At 40.6% G+C, this 23841-nt stretch overlaps 2 protein-coding genes across 5 annotated transcripts in view; one reads left to right on the plus strand and one right to left on the minus strand.

Moving 5' to 3' along the window:
• Window positions 1-13974: 13974 nt before the first annotated feature.
• On the minus strand, window positions 13975-19412 carry smfn (small fragment nuclease). 3 transcript variants are annotated; one of them, XM_029280243.2, is made up of 8 exons: window positions 19272-19412; window positions 18230-18308; window positions 17794-17877; window positions 17609-17686; window positions 16524-16635; window positions 16332-16440; window positions 15586-15639; window positions 13975-14373 (listed from the first exon to the last, which is right to left on the minus strand). In XM_029280243.2, exons 2-8 carry the CDS (start codon window positions 18275-18277, stop codon window positions 14241-14243), a joined length of 618 nt encoding a protein of 205 aa, XP_029136076.1. In that variant the 5' UTR covers window positions 18278-18308; window positions 19272-19412; the 3' UTR covers window positions 13975-14240. The 3 variants fall into 3 exon arrangements, with proteins under 3 accessions (XP_029136076.1, XP_020504582.1, XP_020504581.2); XM_020648926.3 differs by lacking the exon at window positions 19272-19412 and adding an exon at window positions 18388-18524; XM_020648925.3 differs by lacking the exon at window positions 19272-19412 and having other exon boundaries at window positions 18230-18993.
• hlcs (holocarboxylase synthetase (biotin-(proprionyl-CoA-carboxylase (ATP-hydrolysing)) ligase)) overlaps window positions 19010-23841 on the plus strand; it is a 31034-nt gene continuing 26202 nt past the window's right edge. The window contains exons 1-3 of one of the 2 annotated variants that reach the window (XM_020648923.3): window positions 19010-19505; window positions 22034-22174; window positions 23212-23374. In XM_020648923.3, coding sequence (XP_020504579.2) covers window positions 19233-19505; window positions 22034-22174; window positions 23212-23374 — 577 coding nt within the window. In that variant the 5' untranslated portion in view covers window positions 19010-19232. The remainder of the gene's footprint in view (window positions 19506-22033; window positions 22175-23211; window positions 23375-23841) is intronic. The other variant, XM_065962747.1, reaches the window with a different exon arrangement.

A 23841-nucleotide genomic window follows, 5' to 3' on the forward strand; every position in this document is an offset into this window, starting at 1 on the left:
GCAGCACTCAACATTGCACTGCCATGCAGACCTTTGATGTAGCATGTAGATTCATAAAAATAAAAAAATCCATAATAATATTCATTATAATAACCATAATTATTTCAATATTCATTAATAATATGTCCCATACTCATTCTATGCTTCAACAATGGATGCATGTATGTATGTATGCATGTATGTATGTATGTATGTATGTACAACTCTTCTTTTCCCTCAGTTTTTTTCATGTGGTATACTTTAAACCTGCTGTGTTCTTCTTCTTGGGTGTCCATATCTCTGAACTGAAGCTGCCTCTCCTCTGCAGCTTTTGTCCTTGTCATCTTGTTTCATTCTTTGGCAGGAACGTCAATATTCAATCCATAAAGTCACTCCATGAGATGAGAAAATCCCATAAAGCAAAGGAGCTGCTTCAGCACTTCAGAGCAGGATCCCCCCCCACACACACACACACACACACACACACACACACACACACACACACACACACACACACACACAATCTCAGGTCAACTTTGCTCAGCTGAGGTCCTGCACAAAATCAATGTACTGTGATTTTCCACAGCCATGAAGGAGGAGAAAGAAGAGAGCACGAAGGGGAGGAGAGAAAGGAGTGAGGAGATAAGGAGTAAGAGTTGAGGAGAGAAAGAAGGAGAGAGGAGGGGGAAGAGAAGAGAAGCGGATAAAAAATGTAGATGTCTGTGTGTAAAGGCAGGTTATACATTTGGATTGAATAACCTGTTGCAATTTAAAGAAGTTCAAAATGGTTACCTAACTGTTTATTTGATATACATGTTTATTGTTGACTAGATTTAAATCATGTATTTATGTTACTTTTATAATACACATGTGCATAATTAAGAGAAACACAATCAACAATGTTGAACAGGCATATCATCACTTTGGTGTGCATATGGCGCTTGCTCGAGGTTATAGAGGTTTGTTCTACATAAAAACAGAGAAAGAAAACTTTGGTTTTAGGAGGGTTTAAGAAAAAAACCATTCCGAAAGAATCATTGGGTAAATGAGGCCCATTATTATCAGTGTGAACGTGCAACAGTAGCGCCCGCTGGCATTTTGATTTCTTTGTCTGCATTTTCCTTCACCTTTCAGACAGGCCCAACTAAAAAGAAGCAGCTTAAAATATGTGTTATTTAGAAGGACTGTCCCTTCTCTTTAAAGCTTTGTCATGTTCACCGTCTGACCTTGTGAGTGTGTCAGTCTCAGCCGAAGCTGTATGACCTGCGTTGTGCGTCACTCTCTCCTAACTTTGAAAAGAGCTGTGACAGCTTGTGAACGAGGTGAGCCGGGGGCAGCATGTTCACAACACTGCTCAATGATTCATGGCACATCCTGGGAATCGTGAAGTCACTGGAGAGGAAACAGAACCACTCAACTTCCTGGATGTTCATCTAAACTTAATCATTTAAGAAACCAGGCGACTTGAAATTCATTTTGCACATCAGAGGTGGCCTGTGAACCGGCTTCTGAAGGCCCGTGCAGATGTCAAGCAAAATCAAATTACATTACCTTATAATGAAATCAGGTGTAAATATAAATTGTAAGCCTTCATCAGCTCTTCAAAAACAAAAGGGTTTTGAAATGGAGGGAAATTAATCTTAATAGTTACATTTTTCACAGGTGGAGTTTCTGCTTCTTTTAAACCAGTTGCTGACAAATGACAGAAGGTCTTCCAGCACTGTGTCCTCTGTGCCTGTGTGTAGCTGGAGTGCACTGTCCATCAATCAATCAATCAATCAACCAATTATTCAATCAATTGTTATCTGTTTAGCGCTAATACACAACAAATGTTATCTAATTATCATTATTTTTTAACATGTTTTAGATGGTGTACTTTGTTATATTATTTACAAAGACCCAGCATTAATTCTTGGGAACATTTAGCAAAGTAAGAGTGGCAAGGGAAAAAATGCCTTTGAACGGGCAGAAACCTCGAAAAAAAAATTTGGACCAGCTAAGGAGTTTTTAGAGACCTATTTTGGCAGCCAGATAAAAGAGAATTCAATATTCCAAACTAGAGGTTTGTGTATATCTATATATATAGATATACATACACAAAAGGAAATGCTCACCCTCTTCTCTTGCCTGCTTCACCTCAGGGAGATTCCTGCTCGAGCACAGGCCCTGATTCAGACACACAAACATGAAACTAGAGATATATTAACTCTACCCCTCAAACACTACAGATTTCTAGAGAAACTGAATCACACCCACACATAGAAAAAAAAAGTCCCTGTTGTCCATGAAGCATGTATTCAAGCCTTGTCATCAAGCAGCAAAGACAGGTGAATAAAGATGTGCAGATTACCTTTCTTTGATGTTAAGCACACTGAACAGTAATTACGATAGTCCCTGGTGGTCCTGTCGCTGTGTCTTATTATTTAAATAAGAAATGAAGAAACATTGCTCTGCCCAATGAATGTGCCCAGCATCTCTCTTAATAATGAGACATACTCGTTGTTTCTGTTGCGTTGGGATCATTTCAGCAGATAAAACATCAATCCATGCATCACAATACCTCGTACAATGGCTTCTGTGTGTTCTGTGTGTACATGGGAACAGATACAGACCACAGGTAACATTAGCAGCAGCCAGAGCCCATGCAGACACATTCTGATAGCACTGAAAAGTGGCTCCGACAAGCCCTAAATCCACATGACACCGCCCTGTAGATCATTAGGGCCCCTGGGGTTCAAAGCTCAATACTCTTATTTAAGCCCCCTTTCACACAAACAGAAAGGGGAAAGAATTTCTCGTTTCAAAATGAGAAAGTAATTGACAATGATGGTAAGAAATGGACTTTCTTTGTTGGAACAAATGATAAAAACTTCTAATAGCCTGTAGTCACACAGTCACAAATCTGGCACATGTGGGATGAGATTAAATAAATGTGTTGTTCTCATATATGACAAAAGTAAGCTCTCTATTTAAGCACTTCTCCCTTCACATATTAAACAACACCCCACAGACAGCGTTTGCTTTTGAGACATTCGCAGAGGCATCAGGGTTTATCTATTTGATAATTATAGACGCAATACATGCCCGTGCATAAGTAGTAGCGCATCGCTCTTGTCTCTGCTGCAGCCAGTGAAGAGGTCAGATTCACGAAAGAACTGAGCTGCTTTTGCGCCCGCTAAAAATGTCCAAATGAGTCAAAAACACATTATCTGGTCCACAAAACACACAGAATGGTTTAATGCAGCCTTATTGCTGCTACAGAGCAAACTGTGTCTTGAATTTTAAACAGTATATGTTAGGCCTGTCCTGAGGATTTACATAGTGAAACCTGATTCGTCACATTTTGTTTGTTTGTTTTTTTGTTCTCATTGATCCATGTTCTCATTTGAGTTTAACCACATCAATAGTATGTCTTCTAGACTTAGCATAACTATTGGTCCTTTTTTCACTCAGTAAGTCTGTATTAATGTTGCCTTTTAACCATATTACTCATGTTCAATGCACAAGGCACACACAATGAGGGTTGCGTGGATTCAACCACCACAGCATCCACAATCTATTAATCTCTCAGACCACCAATAAACAAACAATCTCTTTTAACTTACCATTTTTAAGATTTTCTGTACTCTCCTGGTCATCATTTTCCACCAAAAACAGGTCCCCACGATTCAAATCCAGTGAAAGATTTAAACACATTACATCCATAAAGTTCCATGGATTGCTTAAAAGACGCTGCTGACCTTTAGATGACACCTCATAACAGCCAATAGGGGCATGAGTTGAAAGGAGGTCAAGTCATGCTCCTAGGTGTAAGGTGTTCACTACCAGCAGATGTCAAACTACCAAACCCAACGCACTCCTACTTTTTACGTAGACAGCACGTTAAACAACAATATAACACAGCCAGAGCACGTCTTCATTGCATATAGCTGTACATTACACACGCACACACGCACACACGCACACATACACACATACCCAGGGTGATGACTGGCCTCCCATACAAAGAGCTGAGTGGGCAGCCAGGTCCTCCCACACACAGGCAGGTGTGACAGGTGAGTGACAGGTTGTGGGACAGCCGTGTAGTGCTGACAGGTGATGGACAGCAGAGACAGAGAGGGCCTTGTTGACAGGTGTGACAGCTGGACTGCTGCAGCATTTTGTTGTTAGTATCCTGTTGTTTCCAGTGATCAACTGAGGGGGAGTTAGTTAGGAGGAGCTGATGGACCTGTCTGCAGAGCTGTCACACGCCGCTGGCGCCCACTATGAGTAAAAATAAATAAATGATAAATGGATAAGAAGAAAAAGAAGGAAAAATGTGTATAACTATTACTTAAGTTCTTCTTTTTATCTAACATAATTTCCATGCTATTTTTCTGTAATATTTCAAAAGAAGCCGAGAAAACATGACTACATCACCTATTTTAAAAAAGCCCATATTTTCCTGCTCTGTGCTTGACCCTGTCTCTCAACACCGCTGCTCGTTACCTGCTCATTGTTGGCAAGATGGACAGGCAATTTATCAGATTTGAGTGACACTGACCGACTATACCATAAACAACCATTATGTTAAAAAAAAAAAAAAAAAAAAAAAAAAAAAAGCCTTCTAGAGCCCAGGGAGGAAAGAGAAGAGGAGGAAAAATGTGAAAAAGAAAGAGGTAATGTGCTTAAGGTTATTTATCGGTTGCACCTGCTTATTCATTAGGTAAAGATTTTTCATGTTTTAAGAAAATAACCAGTGATAGAAATACACTTTCTCTTTTGTTAAGAATGTCATTTGGTACATAAGACCTACTTATATTCCTTATTGACATCATTTTGTATTTAGTAAGCTAACACCTGGCAGAGTTGAATAAAAATATTTGTTTTCCATCACCTGTTGACGATTACACTGCACAATTGTGTACCCGTCTATAACAGAGCATACATTAAGTAATATGTATTTTGGTTGTGTTTAATGCCCATACAATACACATTCAAAAGGTTTAGCCATGTTTTTTTCACTGTATGTGATGCATGTGTCCCTTAAATTCCAGATTACCTTGTAATAGGGCGCCACAGGAATGAGTCCTAAAACCCGGACGTAAATTAGCATTTTAGCGTCATGGGGTCTATCCTCTCAAACTCAATGGGGATTATGAATGGGTTTGTGGTTAGACGCCTGAAATAAAGTTTAAGAGATGTTTCCGTTTTTTTAGACGACATAAACTACGTACTAATACCCCCACTTGTGGATTTTGTAGTTTTTACGCGTCTTTAAAAAGGCGGTTGCTAACAAGTGGCTAAATGAGACTACAGTGGTTATCGGGGACATTAAACGTCATCACACCAGACACAAACCCCAGGAACTGTGGTCTTGCAAACTCTTGTAGATTTATTAATGTATAGACAAACATCAGGTTAATAAACAATTTATTAAGCTACGGTTTCGCTAGCTTGTCAAAACCGCTGATTAGTTTATCGGAGATCGTCTTCAACGGTAGTGACTTCAAAATCATCCAACCGTGGTGTGGTTCGCTATAGCATAGCGTTAGCTTTTTGCTTATGTCTGCTGCATTAACGCTTCAAACATTATAAATATTGTGTTCATCTGTGAAGATTATCCTGCTGAACAAAACGCCTACGCATCAGAAACGTGTGTGTATGCAACAGAGCTCATTTTCTGCAATGATATAAAATCCAATGCAAAAATCCCATCGCCGAATTCTCAATAGACCCCATGGCGATGCCACATCTGGGTTGGCCTAAAAAAAATATGTCATTTGGTTTGTTCTCTACTAACACCTGACAGTATCCAGAGTCTGCCATGCAAAGGGCTCAAAAGACGGGAGATGTTTTTAACTCACCTGATGTTTTTTTCATTTAAAGCGTTGTCTTTATAGTAATAGATTTTCAGGACAGCAGTCACAGGGTCCTCGTTGTATTTTGTGTCTGGCTGACGGTCAATTTGAGGTTAAAAAGATGACCTGCAGTCTGTTGTAGTAGAAGTATTGAAAAGTATGTATGTAAGTAAGTATGTGCATGTTTACATAAAGCACATTGTTACCTTCATGTTATCAATGTGGAAATCTTCCCACTTGTTTACTTTGAATTTAAATCCTAAAGATTCAACAGCCTTCAACAGGGGGGTTGTTCTGCCTCACAGAGCAGTACAGTGTTTACCACTTACCGTTTTCACACTGAACTCTTAATGTGTATGTGATGTGATCAAATCAAATGTGATTAAATGTGATTCATACTGTATGTGGCAGTGGAAAAAAACAGCATATGAACTTTTTAAGAAGCACAGCCACAAAACACAAAAATAAACAAATGGACAAACAGGAGAATCTTAACATGGAGTGTGGCCTGAGTTCAAAGTTAAAGTTAAAATTGAAGTTAACATAAAACAAAAGACTCATCAAGCTTCAAAATAAAGCACAGGAACCCCATAATTCATATATACAGATAAATAACGATAATATTCTTCAAAAACGTTTATTTAAATATCAAGTCGATCATTCTGTGCAGTCAGTCCAGGACTAAACCAAAATGAGAATGATTCATTGAAATGAACATGTGCCCTCCATATGGTTTATAAAATATTGAGTATTCCTCTGTGATTCTCTTTCTTTTTAAGGGTATTCTCAAAATATCATCCCAAAATCTTTCTCACTCATAGATACAATTTATTTTCAAATAATGGCATCAACACATACACATATGTTTGAGCTTTTAAAGAGCTTAGTGTTTGATTGGAGGTCTTGAGTTAAACATTTGGCTCAGCTTCACTGACCTAACCTGCAGACATGTGCATTGAGATAAGTGTTAGACTGAGCAACAGTGACACACAAAGCAGATCAAACATCACAAGGTGTGAACATGGAGTTTATTTGTGGATCTGTGTCCTGCCTATACTGCCATTCCTACTCAGAAGTTCTGAACAACACAAACCAGATGTTTGATCCGTATAGAAACCAGGATTGGATTACCTAACCTGATTTTATCCGATTATGTGATCCTGTTTTTCCTTTGAACAACCGAATTTCAAGATTTGATATTGGATAGGTTTAATCCTCTTGGATTAGTTTTGAACAACCAGGCCCAGATTATTTGTCTGACACTTAAACTTTATTAATATTCAAACAATAAAACAACACAGAGTGGATGGTTAAAAAGAGGTAAATGACATTTAAAGCAGTAAGAATAAGCGGAGTAAACCACTGCTTCCTTTAGTCAAAAATTGTTTACGTCATCGTGTTATATACAAGTAATGTCTCCATCTTAATAAGAAAGTCAGTCTTTCCATCTTTTTAATCTCTTTAATGATTTGAAGCCAGTTATCCCTTGTGGGTGGATTAGCCGTTAACCAATTGCTTTTTCTTTTGCTGATACTGTAAATATTCTCAGAAGGTTCAAGGTTTCTTTATTAGTACTTCAAGGTAAATTAGTTGTGCAGACAGAAATTCAGCGTTTCAGAGATAGAAACAACATATAATATAAAAGCAAGTCAAAGGAAACATTAAAGACAATGTTACGGCTCTGGCTGTGATTCTGTTTCTGTGTATCCTTTGTGTCCCCTCCCCCTCTGTCTGTCTGTGTGTGTGTGTGTGTGTGTCTCTGGAAGGTGTGGCTGCAATCAACACCGGGTGACTACTCACACCTGCAGCTCATCTGCTCATCTGCCTCAAGCTAAAAGCCCCGGGCTCAACTCGACTCATTGCCAGATTATTGAGTCTACTGAAGTGGTAGATGCGATCGGCTGCGCCTAACATTTGTTAGAGTTTTGTTCCTAGCGTTTTACTAGTGGATCCTAACTGATTTTTCTCTCCTGTTGTCCAGATTCTCACCGGTGTCATCTCCTCCAGTCTGCTCTCCTCACAGACAACGCAGCCACTCACCCGCCTACCTACAGAACCAGCTACTCCATAGTCTCCTCCACGCCGTCATTACCAGCCAGCCAGCCAGTCAGCCATCCACCTTGCCCAAACCCTGCAATAAAACCTCAAATCCTTCAACTTTGCTGCTGTGTCTGCTTTTGGGTCTGGATACGAACCGTAACAGACAACATATTAAAACAAACATCATGGATTACATCTGGTCATGGAGAAGTCCTCAAACAGACACCTGTTAAGAAACTGAAAATATCCCGACATGGTTAAAGTGCATCATCTTGTGATAGTTTTGTTCAACAGTGTTATACCTGCAGGTATAAAAGAGTTCCTGTTGTGTTTTGTTCTCCCTTCAGGAGCAGCAAATCGACAGCCAGAGTGGACAAGCTGAAACTCCCCCATTTAAGGGAATAGCGCCCCCCCACACGCTGCAGCTGTAAAGAATAGAGATCCAGCAGGTTGGATTGAGAGTCTCCTACAAGTTTGCTCGTCCACTTGACAATTTGATTGAGAGCATTTTTGTTTATAAGAGTCAGGTTACCAAAACCATGAAAGAAGAGAAAAGGACAGGATTGTTTCAATGAAAGCTCTGAAGAACTAAATCATCAGGGTTTTGTCAACATGAAATTGGGAAAGTTTCCTCAGACAAAACAAACGTTGACGGGCCTTTTTGCAGACTGCCTCATAATTTTTCTCAAAGGTCAGTTTTGAATCGATTATCGTCCCGAGATATTTGTAGGTTTCCACCAATTATCCGCCTGGTTATGGATTATTGTGGGCTGATTTTTTTTTGGAGTTTGGGCTCTAAAGTCTATGATCAATTCCTTTGTCTTGGTATTTGTCACCTCCTGTTATTTCTTCAAGTGGATTGCCCAAATAAACTGACATAAAAAGTCAATGGTAACTATCGTCCAAGAATTAGCTTCATGATTGTCAGGCTGTTGTGGTGATCCAACTCATCGCTCCCCCCAAAATGCACAACTTTTAGATACCTGATTGTTTTTTGTTTTTTTTACAATTTAGGAGTTAGGAAATAGGGAACTTCATTCTTCCAACCAAATTAATGCCAATACATAAGGACCTGAACACCTGCAGCAAGCATCACATGTCATGTTATGCACACATAACCCTCAGAAATTTACACTATTCCATTCCATATTGATTTTATAAATCAGCAACGCTTAGAAAAAATAGCCTCCAAGAATATAAAATGTACGCCTCCATGACTTAAACATCCAAAGCTGCAGGGAAAAAACGTGCAACTACCCTTTGATGTCCTCATTATAAAGTCTGTCTGTTGATGTGTTTTAGGGTGATGCCATAAATGTTTTTTTTTGCTGTCCAGGGCACTTGTTCTTTTGGTGTAGATGACCAACAGTGCCAGGTCACTGGTCCTCCCCCCCCTCCCCCCTCTGCACATGGACATCATATACAGCCTTATTATTGATGTGTGAAATCTGAAAGGTTGCGCTCTGACTTATATTATTATATTATACTGAGATTATTATCATAATAAACACTGGCTTAATCCTACCTGCCCACTCTGTAGTTATGAGTTCATGGCTTGTGCTAGTGGCTCTTCCTCCCTCTCACTTTCAGCATCAAACTGGTTGAGGAGCTGCTGCTGCTGACCGGACTGTTTGGCTGTCGGAGAACATTACTGTCTATAGTGGAACACAACTCTAATAATGACAACTTGTACCCTTTCCTAGTGAGTGCAGCCTTAATGATCTATGTACTGTCCCTATACATAGGCCCTTGTGGCTCTACGACCAGCCCAGCCCAACAGGAAATTTCCCCTGGTTTTTCCAGATGAGCCACTCGGGGCCTGCCACATTTTGTTGCTGCCTGTTGTCTTCTGTCCCTGTCATTCCTCGGCATCACAGTTCAAGGCGTGATAACATAATCTGGTAATCAACTCCCAGTGACCAAACTCGGGGGAGTTAAATGACTTCAGTCTTATCAGAGAGGACTTTTTTGTCAATTTTGGCCAATACTCAGAAACAACCTCCTCAAATCAACTTTTTAGGTCCCCTTCTCTTTTATTTGAACATGCTTCTACCGGGTTCCATTTTTAGAATAGATATAATTTCTTTCAATTGTTTTGCAGATGAAATGCAAACCTATCTGCCAATCATTTAAACAAAAAAGGCAAAAACTTAAAGCTTATTCTTTCAAGTCCAACAATGTCCAAACTGAAAAATACACAGGAAAAAGAGAAACACAAGGATACAATTAACAAAAAATATAGGAAATCAAAAATAAGCAACAACAAGGAGTGAACAATCTAAAAAAGAGTAAATCATGTTTTTTGGGGGGGGATTACTGTAACTCTTTGTATGTTAGTGATGACCAGTCAACTCTTTGTTGTTTACAGCTTGCTGCAGCTCGTTGTCTGATTAGGAAGAGAGAGACGGTGCTATAATTTCACACTGATACTGGCTTGCCTTCGCTGGCTTCCTGTCAGCTTCAGGATATAGTTTAAGATAAGACTTCACGTGGGCTGGCACCACAATACTTATCTGAGCTGTTGCACCAACCTGTTTTAGTCAAACACACCAGATTATTTTTGATCTTTTGAGATCCATGCTGAAAAACCACAGGTATCACAGCCTTTGCAGAGGATCATCCAAAACTGTGGACAGTTTATCTGTGATCATCAGAATTGGCCAGACCCTTGAAAGTCTGAAATATTTGCTCAAGACCTACTTTTATGCATTGGCTTTTAATTCATGTTGACATTGACATTCATGTTTTATTAAGCAACTACCTGAAGTATGTACTAATTCATAAATAGACTTTGAATCCATGGATCAATGAATCAAGAATCGTTTGGCATCGAAAATTGATTCTGAATCGAGTCGAAATCAAGTCATGAGACACCCAAAGATTCCCAGCCCTAGTTGATTGAGGCTCATTTTACCCACTGACTTGGATCTACTTACCACTAAGTAAGTAAGGTCAGCCACTGGAGCACCTTTTATTCTTAAGGTCAAATTTTCAAGACCCTTTGTCATAGACACATTCTCATATATTTTCAGTTGATAGGCAACATCTCAAATAAAGAGTAGATGTTTTAAATGTACTTCTGTCTCATCTTACCCCACTCTCCCTCACCTTTAAGACCAGTTTGGATGTTATAAAAGTAGGATAGGCTATTTGAAGAAAAACTAGACCATCTGTTGTTGGTGAAACTGGTATTGAATGAGGCTCCCCAGAACTTTGTTAATTCGTTTAACACGTTATCTCTGAGATAGAAATCACGGCTTTAATTAACTGTGTGTCTGGGCGTCTACACGTTATTATATTAAATTGTGACTCATCCATAGTCCCCCCCCCCCCCCCCCCCCCCCCCGACTTCCCACCTCCCGACTCCCCACTGCTGTTTTTTTTCTTCTCAGATACAAATCGATGGTGCAGCAGTTGACTTGTGCTTTTTGCACACACACACACACACACACACACACACACACACACACACACACACACACACACACACACACACACACACACACACACACACACACACACACACACACACACACACAAACAGACAGACAGACACGCACACACACACACACACACACACCGTGTGAACATGTGACAGCCCTCAGACTGAGTCTCAGCCTCTCAGATGTGAGTGAATGTGACAGGCAGGTCATAAAAGAGAAAGTGAAAAGCCTGAGTTAACTTCAGAGGGAGGGAGACGATGTGGAGATGAACAGACACAGTTCTGACCCGCTCTGTGGTGTGAAAACTTATTGGCCTCTCTCCAACCCCTGACGTGCAGTCAAGCTGTCAGTCAAATCCGACTTAACACTGGTGTAGTGTGACAGGGATCTCAGGTCATTAAAGCCTTTCTGTGTCCTCCTTTAGAGGCATGCATCTTTGAACCTGTATCAGACACAGAGCTGCATACACTTCTGTCTCACAAGCTGTTATTATATTAAATCAAAGTTTATCTATAGAGCACATCTAAAACAACCACAGTTGAGTGCTGTAAGCTAAAAACACATACAGAAGAACAAAAATAACAATAAAAGTAGCACAATAAAAACATGATAAGTAAGAGTAAAATATATACTCCAGTCATCTGTTAGACTGGCTGAATTTCTTGTTGTTCCCACCTCTAAAATCAGCCATCCTATTTTTCAAGATTTATCACAGGCATAATTTAATATGAATAACTTGCCTTATTTGAAAAAATCATTTAATAATGCATTCACCTTTTTTCAGACAATCCTATTTATTTTTTAAAGCTACCTCAAACAACAATATGCGGTTTAAATAGCGTTTTCCCTTCAGCAGTTTCAGTTTTAATCTTACATTCTGTTCAACAGTTTCACAGTTTTGAACTTGTGAGAACAAGAGAACAGTTTGAGCTTTAAGACCAGTGCACAATGAAAACTACTTTTCAATGTTCCATCTATCAAGGTTGCAAGGAAATATAGTTGAACCACTAATTCACTTAGTAGACGCTTTTATCCAAAGTGACGTACATCAGAGAGTAAGTACAACACAAGCAAGGATCTAGAAAAAAGAGCAAACGATCATCTTGAGTCCGATTGGACACACAGGTGCTGACAGGCATTGCACAACATTGACTGCAGTTCTTGAGAGCTCTAATCAGTATAGAAGCATCTTAAAAATCGTCGTTTATCAAACAAAACCATCGTCATTACCATCATCATTAAGGTCGTAGGTATTCATGAAAGAGCTGGGTCTTTAGCTTTTTCTTATTTTCTCAAAGGTGCAAAGGGACTCTGCAGATCGAATGGAGTTTAGAAGTTCGTTCAACAGAGAAGAAGAGTCTAGTCAGCGTCTTAGGACCCTGTTGTGAAGGTTGGATCAGACGCCTTTCATTGGCAGAGCGTAGTGGGCGGGAGGGAGTCTAGACCTGGATTATAGAGTTTATGTAAGGAGGAGCCGTTTTTGTCGCTGTTTTGGGAGCGAGCAGCAGAGTATAAGACTGTGACGATACTGATCATAATGCAATGTGAATTCACGCACTGAGACACCAATATTATGTCGTTACTGATGCAATGTGTAAGTACAAAAGGGTAATGACGGAACTGAAGACCTTCGTAAAGGCACTGTTACAGAACGGCAGCCTGTGAAGGTCTCAGGTCTGTGATCTCACATTACATTACAGACTTGTAGAAACATGATGTGTAAAGAAACAACAGGAGCTCCACATACACACACTCAGCTCTGTTCTTTCCACTCTCGACCCTGTAAAACCTCCATTGTTGACATGATACCATTATACCTTCATGCTGTCATACCTCCAAGACGTCACAAGCGTGTAAATATCAGACCCTTGAACAGGCCGTCTGCACAGGGCTTTTGATTGTGCAATTTTCCAACTTCGGTGCTTTAAATGCTCTGGTGCAGTAACAAACGTAGAGCAGCAACTTCTGTCTGTGAAGTAAAATAACTGTTTTTTGTCAGTGGAGTCTGGTGTCTTTAAAGAGAGAGGCTGAAAGTCAATAATAGTCTTAAAATAACAATCTGAGCTTGTCAGTAACCAGAGAAAGAACTTTAAGTGGGGATGTGTGGGGGGCTAATTCAAGAAGTAAGATGTAAGGGGGTGAACAACACTGATGTACCACACTGTTTTTATCTAGTGAACTAGTATTAGTATTGTTTTGCCTGATGGTAAGTAATGGCTGGGATGTGATTTAAAGGATTTTTTTTAAATACCATTTACTTTGTTGAGGAGCCTCTAGTGTTTGACTGATCTGTGAGATGTTCATGAGGGGGAACAAAATACTCAAGTCAGATATTTCTCTTACTTCCAAAAAGACACTGTGCTTCACGTTTTATGGTGGACACTGCCACCTAGTTACCCATTGGCTCTACTGCAGTGTCAGTGTGACACCACTTCTTTAACACCCTGTATGCTGGTTTATTTGTATTGGTAAGTACTTCATTCTGTGCCTACAGACAAACTAACCTTAAGGAGTTTAGACTCTCTCAGATCAAACATTCAGGGTCTGACTGTTTCCATCCACTCCCTGTTTCAACAGTTTCATGACATCAGTCAGTAAAGTTTTGTTATCCAGTCCCTTCTCCTGTGTGAACTTGTGTCATAGTGCGTGCTGTGTTTGGTTGATGAAGGGGATAAAGGTGTTCCAGACTTTATTTGGTTTCACTTTAAACAAGATGAACAAAATTAAATCAATACCAGGTCTGAATAAAATACTAAATCAGCAAACAACAAAAGGTCATTCAAATGAACTGTTAACATATCTCTATGATGAAATGTCTACTTTTTAATCTGAACATAATGGAATAACAGATCCTGGGGCAGCTCAAGTGAACAGAAAGTCAATGATGATAAGAACCACACTGAATGTTGAGATGCAGCAGCACAGCACTGCCAGATCCTCATGAGAGCTGACGGTCGTTTCTGCCTCCATTCTCTGCTATCTTGCGTTTCTTCTCCTCTGTAGAGTCTTTGAAGATGTTGGCTCTGTAGAACTGCAGCTCTTTGATGCTCTCCTGGATGTCGTCCAGGGCTCTGAAAGATAAAAGCAGACAATTATCGGCATATGTGGATCACTTGACTTTTAACACCCAGGTCAAACGGACCAACGTGTCTCGACTAAAACAGGTTTCTTAAAGAGATTAGTGGTGTCGATGAGGCCTTGTTTATTTGCTCTGTCAAAATAAACAACCATGCATGTAGCTCATATGTAGTTTCCTACTAATACAGACGCCATAGCTGATCATCTATGACGAGGGATTTGTTGGTTTAGGGCTCAGGAGTTCCATGACTTCAGAATTACCGAGCTTATAATCCATAACAAAATCACAAAAATGAAATACTGGGAGTCAAAAAACATTTTCTTTTACTGAAAAATGAGAGTTTATGAAAAAATTATAACCAAAACTAAATAAAAAAAACGAATTAAAATGAAATTATAGAGAAAATATAATTATTTTTTGTCCCAGAGAATTTATTTCATAAATATGCCACAAGCACATTAACTGAGTCCTTTACGATTTGTCTCTGTGGATGGATGTGATTGTTCCTCTTTTGTATTTAAACCTTTTTTTTTTTTTTTTAGATTCTATTACAGCAGATATTTTCTTGTCTTTGGGTCCCGACCCTCACATGTTTGGAATATTACAAAGGAACTTAAAACTAACACAAAAACTAAAGTTTCGGCGGTGCCACATTTTAACAGCCTTTCTTCCTTAATTAAAAGATTCATATTCAAAGAAGTTAATAACCGTTGTGGAGTGCTGGTTTGATTGAAAAGACTCCTCAATTCAAGTAAACAAAGCGCCCAGCAGAGGTGGGTTGCAGGCTGTGGGGTCTGAACTTCATATAGACGACTGAAACCGTAGGGTGAGAGCTCAACTACCACACTGGAAGCTAGCGGGCTCCCAAACTCCACGAGGAAAACAGATCGTGAAACAAAGAGCTACACAGCTGCACAGAAACTGCACGTTGTGGACTTTGCTGAACGCAAGGAAGACAGTTCAAACCTTTTTTACCCCATCTAGGAGAACCCCCAAAACAGACTGCGTCTTATATACCAGTGTGACTTATATATTCTGGAATTAAATATTTTGAGAGATCTGTTATCGATGTTTTGAGATCTTAGTTGTTACTTCAGTTTGGACAGTGAAAAAAAAAATGACCGCAAGAAATGCCTGAAGCTACATATTAGGATGTTTTTGTCAGGAAGGTTACGACCATTGATGTTTTATTCTCAGTGTTTACCTGTGCGTTCCTTTCTTTTGAGGGGCCATCTTGTAATCCTCAGGAAACCACCGCCTGAAAGTACAGAACAAGAAACCACTCATTCTCGTGTGAAGTCATTCTGAAGAGAACGTCATACAGCAGTGTTCTGAGCTGATCTGAAAAGACCTTAATGAGATGAGCAGAGTCATTTTCATCAACAAGGCTAGAACACTAACGAATCCAATGACAAAGGTTGAGTTTATGAGACTGCATAGTGCAAAAACCCGGTCACGTTAGCCATTAATGGAAAGATTTTTAAAAAAAAACAACTATAGATTAAAGCCTTGTTTAAAAATAAGTGTGTGTCATCATAGTACATCAGAAACAGCTAATAAAAAACTAACTTCAGACAAAGATAGTTTGACAAAATATATCAAAAATATTCTAATATATTTTAATGTTTTTTCTGTTATTTATGTACAACGTTTTGGTTCTTTTTTGTTTATCTATCCTTATACAAAAAAGAGTGATGTTTATTTTTATAAATGAAAGGGAAATAAATATCCTCGTCCCAGTTGAAAGATCACTGTTGAGATCCTAAATCTGCCAACAGCAAATGAAGGCTAATTTTTGTTCTTGGATTCTTCAGGGTTTTCTTTTTGCTCTCCAAAAAATCAAGAATGGATAACCCAAACGAGAAAGGTACCCGAAACAATAACTGTGAATCAGCACCCGCTCCCAGTACATAATCAGACACACAGACACAGACGGACGTGAACACTGGCCTGCACAGCTCCTTGATGGTGCTGACATCAATGATCCTGTAGTGAAGGTGGTACATAAACTGCGGCATGTACTTGTCCAGGAACCTTTTGTCTGCATGCACTGAGTTTCCTGCAGGAGGACAACAACAAGGACACCTCTTTAGAATCAGTTATTTCACAGAAGAGCTGCTGGTTTTTAAAAAAGCCACGCACCAGCAAGAGGACACTGTCCAGGGGGGGTGTACAGTCTGATGAAGGACAGGAACTCATACTCGGCTTGTTCCAGGCTGATCTTACTGTCCCGCACAGCCTGGGTCAGTCCTGACTGAGACACAATCGCACAGTTATATATTCAGTTTATGAGCTGAAAGAGAGGGGAGGAGCTGTGAGTGAGGGGCGGGTTACACTCATTTGCACTGTTTGTGGAAGTCTTTTCAGCGTCTGTGATGTGTGAAGTAGACTGACACAGCTGAGAGATTTGCAGGTTAAGAATAAAAGTCATCTGTTACGCCGCTGAGCCTGAGATCACAGAATACAGCCGTAGTTTATCAGAGCAAAGAGGAGCAGGAGTGGGTTGATAAGACCTGTTCATGCTCTACACTTGATCCGCGTTCAGATGAGCATTCTGTACATAGTCTGTGTTCATTTGTCTTTATTTCTGCATGTTTTCTGGAAGCCTACAGATACGGACCAAACTTTGCAAGACCACCGGAAATTGTGGGGGAGGTGTGGAGCAGTGAAGCAAACAAAAGCTACAATCGAAAAACTGTCTCGTATAAGGATATATATCTATCTAAGATCTAATTAACCCTCTAGCCTGGAAAACAGTACAAGTGTTTATTTGATTGTGATGCAATATTAACAGAGCAAAAGGCCTGCTCGAGGCATATGTGATGAAGGTGGTTGCCTAGGGTACTCACTCTCTGATGTACGTCGCTTTGGATAAAAGCGTCTGCTAAGTGAATTGTAGGGCGCCAGCACAGCAAACACAGGTTACAGCAGGAAGAGATATGACTAAGCATTTAGCTAAAGGAGAAACTACTAAGAAGAGGAAGTTCTTACACAACAGGCATCTCTCATTGCAATTGTTGGTTCTGTTGTCTAATTAGCGGGCAGATACACGTCTGATTCCACTGCTTTGTTTTATTTATGTCATACTGTAAGTCTTATTCATCATGAACAAAACTCCTAAACATTTGCCAGAATTTTCCAGATCTCGTTGACAGGTTGGGCGTGGGGGGGGGGGGGGGTCTGGTTTTGTAAAGGTCCCATTCTCCGCCTGTGTGAGCAGAGCTTACCTTCCCATGATGCTCCTGGCACCACTCTGACATCCCGTCCAGCAGCGTGTCCGGCTGCTTGATGATCAGGTTGGGCCCCTGCACACACACACACACACACACAGAGAGAGAGAGAGCACATGTTTGAATTCATAGGACTGACACACGGCAGCTTGTGTGGTGTTTTCATGTTACACGCTGGATACCTCAGCCACAATTTTCAGCTCGGAGTCTGTGATGATGCAGGCCATCTCAATGATCTGATCCTTCTCTATGTCCAGGCCCGTCATCTGTCACACACACACACACACACACACACACACATTTATCAACATAGATGGGTTGACAACAGCATGCACAGAGTCAATCTGAAATATTCCTGGAAAGAAATACATCAGAGAAAACAAGTTCAAAAAGGCCTGTTTTCTAATTCTGTGCGTCAACATTAGACTGTGAACCTATCAGCTGGTGGATAATAGAAAACATGATGCAGCTGATTTCTGAGCCCAGTCTGTAGTCAGGTGGTGAACATGACAGTTCAAACTCTGCTCCATGCAGACTGCGCAGTTGCAGTGTGACACATCCTGTGGTCAGCTCTGTGCAGCTTCAGCTCATGTAAACACGCAGCTGCAGCCCACTTACCTCCAGGTCCACCCAGACTATCCTCTGAGACATGGCTGTGGACGACATGCTGATTCTTCTGAGCCCCTGATGCTCCAATCTAGAACAAAAACGTGAAGTAACTCCGGGACCTGCTCCTTGTGCGGTAAACCGGATTATTAGAGGATTTAAATCAGCACCTTTCTGTAAAACTGTCCCACAAAGTGTGTGACGTGCCGCCTTAGAGCACCGGGGGACGAACTGTCTCCTGCAAAATAACTTCGAAAGAACCCACGCCGTGGTCCGTGAACACACCGGCATCCCGGGCTGACTTCCGATCTCAACTGTCGCAAATACGACAAAACCCCGTCTGTTCCGTTAGATGGCCCCACCCCCTCAGAATACGAGTGTATTATTTGACTCGAAAAGAAAATGATGATTAATTTATCTAATTTGAATTTTAGTTTTCACCTTCAAAAATGCACATTCTTTGACTAAATTAAGATGAAGAAGAAAAATACATTTGCTTTATCATTTAAAAAAAAATGCCCCGCTAAATTCATAATTCAAATTGAAAAAAGCTAATTTTAAAATGAAAATAAGGTAAAAGAAACACGTTTTTTTAATTTTCAGAATATAGGTGCAGTGAGATTAATATGTTCCACTGTTAATTTTTGTCCACTTCAGTCACTGTAGCTGTAAAATCAGGTCTGGAAGTAATGACCGACACTGCCGCTAGATGGCGGTAATGTGTCGTAATCTTTGTTCACACTCCTCATTGGCTCACAGAGGAAGACTAAAGGTCGTCCCCAGGTATCCTGTGAGCTGTAATGCTAACTTTGACAACAGTGGCGTGTGTGGTGTCTGCGGTCGCCACAGCTATCGGTTAGCATTACCGGTAATATAGTGAGTGTTACCGGTAATATAGTTAGCATTACAGCTCCGGTTAACTGCAGTTTGAGCGGCTAGCTTCACAGTAAGCGTCACAGACTTTGACAGCAGTGTCCGCTATCAGCACGAAGAGCCAAGATGTTCGCCTCCGTGTATGTTGGCTAACATGTTAATAACGCTGTGCTACGTCTACCTGTGGGTGCGCTTTCACAAGTGTTACTCGGTGCTGATCCGGAACAGTCTGTTCAGACTGAACAGCAGCCGCTTCGGCTTCAGCTTCAGCCTCTGCTCCGGCCCAGCCTCCGCACGGCAGCCCGGACCCCGCACCGCAGCCCGCAGGCAGCCCAGCCCGCCGTCATCCGAGGAGGAGGAGGAGGGCGTCTTCCTGCAGCTGGGGGACAAGACCGTCTATGTGACAGAGCCGCAGGTTAGTGCTGCCTGTAAGCCTTTAAACACGAGATATCATATTGATGTAGTGTGTGGATGGAGGATACTACGCAGGCCTGACACAGGCCGTACATTCAGCCCCACCACCACAGCTGTCACTGTGCTTCAAATTATTGCAACGCAACATACTGTTATATATTTAAATTACAAAGTCCTTGTTCCCTCTTCCATGTTACACCTGTGATAAACTTCAGGGAGCACCGGAAATGTCCTTCTGAGCCTGAAGTGCTTTCAAACAGCATCGTTTGGTTTTCTAAACAGCAGACTTAAAGGTTGATGAGTAAATTCACTTCCCTCCACTTCTTAACAGGAGCGCACAGTTTCTTAGTCTGTTTGTCAAAGAGCCTCTCCATGTGGATTGGTCTGATACAAAACCTCTGTGTTCTTATCTTATCTGTTCATAATTGCACTGTTTGAAAGTATTGTAGAAATGCAGGGACTCCAATATCTGATGTTTGTCAGATCTTACCAGCTTATTCCGATTTTCTGAACTATTACTACAATATATTAGCTTATATATAAAAAAAATAGTAACCATCCTTTACAGCAGGTGTGTCAGACTCATAATGGGTCTGTTTTTTCATTGAAAATGATTCATTAAAAGGTACTTGTACATGTCAGGGATCAGTGCATGTTGACGCACAAAGTGTAATCTTACACAAGGCAGAGAGGTTTACAGCAACAAATCTGTGCAAGTCCGAAAAAGAAAACAGTATGTTATACCCTTGCAATATATGAAAAAGTATCTTTTTGAAATTTGATTGTCTTCGGCATTCACTAATGACGAATAATGCTCCAGGTCTTAAATATGTTATAAAACACAACATTTCTTTACTTACACATGAAAATAATGAAAGTGTACAATCCTGAAGGAGAGAAATGTAACAAATAGAGCGGATGAGTGAGGGAGCAAAAGAGGAATGAGTGACATTGACATTAATAGTTAGTGTAAATGAAATCAGTAAATATTCATTTGGAATCACTGTTATTATAATTATAATCAGGAATTAAATCAGTCAGGAGATGCGGCTTATTAGGATACGCCCCTTGAGATGTATCATCACGTTTTAAAGGGTCTCAACAGAAGACAGTTTACAACATGACATGCAAATTGAAAAACTATTTAAAAAGGAATAGAAAAGACAAAACAAATAAAAACAAAGTCAAAATGTTAACAATAACCACGTTTTTTGCCCCTGTGTGACTCAGATGTGATATTTTAATGACAGGGTGAAAGAACAAGTCACATGGAATCTGATCTTTTCAAATCAGATGTGGACCACTTTCATTTGTGGATCCAAATCAGACACAGGTCGGATTTTTTATTTACTATGTGATCTGAGTCTGAACAGCGAGGTCCAAATGCATGCGACTTTGACGTCACACGCTGGCAGCATGGGAGAGAGGGGAGAGCTTACATTACCAACCATGTAGACCTAGGCTATAACTCGGGTTTCATCCATTTGTTTTCACCCGCAGTCTGTTTTACAGCAGCTGAGTCGCCCGAGGGGCAGAACTAGCGGACACCGTGTGCACTTATTAAATGATCACGGATCACCTCTCTGCAAAAGGAAATAAAACACACAGTGCAAACATAAGGCCCCAACGCGCTCCCCTCTGCTGATTTGCACCTCACGTCTACACTGCCTACATGGCTTGTGTGTGTGCGGTTGGCTGTGGAGTTAGTGTTAGTATCTCTGTGGACATGCCTGGCATGAAACGTGTGGCTCGTGTGCGAGAATCTGAGATCAGCACAAACTCAGATACTTTTTTTTCGAGGTCCAGCCTGTTACCGATCACCGCCGAAAAGCTGAAAATCAGTCGATCACAGTCACCAGCCGGTCAGTCAGTGCGCCTCTAAAAATATTGTTGTTACATCTTCTCTACACATTTACAAATTGGAGCTGCGCACATCTTTTAACAAAAGCAGATTTAACCATTGGATTATTCAGACTCATTACATAAATCACAAGATACTTTTTAAATTGACTATCTGCAGGGCTCTGAAAAGCCTAGCCTGTTTGTGTTGCACGCTCCATATACAGAGCCTTTAGTCCTCATCGCAGTGGCCGTGGGTTCGATTTGGACCACGGCCCTTTGCTGTATGTCGTACCCCACTCTCTCCTCCAAACGTTTCCTGTCCCTCTTCAGCTGCCGTATCAAAAAAGGCAAAAGGCCCCATAAAAAAACTTTCTTTCTAAAATTTTTTCAAAATATGCAAAATGAATCAACATCTAAATCTTTGCAAGTAAAACCATCAAGTTATCTCTAATGAGTTTTCCCAGAGCCAAATTTTTTCATCAGAAATCTTTTCAGTCTTTACTCATCTTCACTACTTCGTCGGCTCAAATAGTTCAGTTTCTTTGTGTGTGTGACTACTGTAATCTCTCCTCTCCACAGAGTCTGCATGACCTGACTGTGACTCTCACTAACTACTAATCTCTGTAACAAGCTTGTAGTGCTGTGAGTTACTACCACCCGCCTGTCTCTGTTCTGTACCGTCCACAGGCATGTGATGACCTCAGCAAATGGACTGTGCTGCTGGGCTCTTCTCTGGTTTGTGGTCCTCGAATAGAAGACATTTCATTCATCATAGAGGCTACAGGACACAGAGTGGGCTACAATTCTGCTCACACATCCAATAAGAAAGTAGGCAACACACATTGACCACCAACCAGAACCATCAGTCTCCTCAAACACATTTATCTTGATCAGACAAGTTTGATCTGACACACTCACTTAACTCTGTGAGAACAGAAACATTTGAAAACCGCTGATTGAAACCGCTCCTGTCTGATGGTGAAATTACTTCACACAGTATAGAGATGGTGGATTTTCACATTTGAAAATGTCGACCATATTTTGGGGTATTTCCATGATGTAGTACTGACAGAGTTAAATATATAATGTTTACATATGATGATCACAAGAACAGAGAGAACAAGTGGACCTGCCACAGACAGACTACATTTAGAGAGAAGGTTGAGCCAAAAAAAAAAAACCAACATGAGCAAAGGATATTCTCCACAAATTCACAACTACTGCGGTTTCATTGAAATGTTAAGATTTTATTTAGAAATATTGAACTCTCTTTTTTTAAACCTTTTGATGCCTTAATTACCATAATTACGGTTTCCTACATCCTTTCACCCTTTGATTGTAATAAAATCACAGTTAACATGCTTGTTTGTAAATGTCATCACACCCTTGACCCTGAGAAATGCAAAACTTATTGTCACAAGCTTTTGGTCTGAACAGAGCTGCATTGTGTTGAATATAGCTTAAAGCAAAAACAAAATTGTGTTCCATCAATAACAGCCTTCCACTCCAATGCTGGGACCCACTTCCTCACAGCCCTCTGTTGTGCAGCAGGATGCAGTCTGCACCCTGTCTGCTACAGGCGTGAGCATACAAATATTTAGGAGTTGTCATTGTCTGCACCCTCAAAATGTATCCAAACTGTATGAAAGAAAAACATCAGTGTCTGTCATTTCAGAAAGTCAGACACTTCCATCAAACATGGAACTTTACTATCCCATGTTCGTGGTGTAGTAAGAACAATATCACATCTACATACATCTCAGATATCATTTTGTGTCTGTGTTTGTTTGCTCAGATGTCCATGGGACTGGGGTGTTTGTGTGTAGACTGAACTTTACTAGCACATTCTGTGTTATTGTGTGCAGGTGCTGAAGTGGTCAGACTACTGTCTTCCTCTGGCCTGTAGCCCTGGCACGCCGTTTAGGGCGGTGGCTCAGGCCAGCGTGGATAACTTCAGTCGACTGGGGGTCGCGTTTATAGAAGATCGCCTTCAGCTGGACGATGGACTCCTGCCTTCAAAGATAATCCGTAAGTTTCCTTCAAAAAAAAATGTATCTTTACTCTTCCCTGTTACTCTGTTGTATAATCATATATCACCATGTCTGGACCAAGAGGCAACCTCCAGCATTGAACAATGACGCCGATGTGAAAGTGTAAAACATTACAGTTCCTAGAGTGGCCACTTGAGGCTGGCTCAGAAAGCCCCGGAATTACTTCACACCCGTGTTCTACAATTCACTTAGCAGACGCTTTTATCCATGTTAAAAGTCTTGTTTGGTCAGTAGAAGTAAACAAGTTTACAGCCTGGTTCAAAAAAGGATTTTGGTCTGAATGGTTCATGTCTTCATCAGCACACACTGTACGGGGGTGAATTTTTGTCATTACTCGTACATTTTGATTTTATAAAGGATAAGAGTTATGTATAATTAGGGGCATGTTAGTGCATTGTCGCTGTTTGTCTGGAGGCTTATGGTCCACCTCAACTCCACCTCTTT

Source organism: Labrus bergylta, chromosome 14, assembly GCF_963930695.1.
Source record: "Labrus bergylta chromosome 14, fLabBer1.1, whole genome shotgun sequence".
Classification (NCBI taxonomy): Eukaryota; Metazoa; Chordata; class Actinopteri; order Labriformes; family Labridae; genus Labrus; species Labrus bergylta.

What these genes read in the sequence shown, in the direction of transcription:
- smfn (XM_020648925.3), bottom strand. Translation starts at nt 18,508, where the DNA reads ATGCCGGTGTGTTCACGGACCACGGCGTGGGTTCTTTCGAAGTTATTT. An exon ending in AGCTGAAAATTGTGGCTGAG is followed by an intron (nt 17,687 to 17,793) that starts GTATCCAGCGTG and finishes GTGTGTGTGCAG; the next exon opens with GGGCCCAACCTGATCATCAA. An exon ending in TGGACAGTGTCCTCTTGCTG is followed by an intron (nt 16,441 to 16,523) that starts GTGCGTGGCTTT and finishes GTCCTCCTGCAG; the next exon opens with GAAACTCAGTGCATGCAGAC.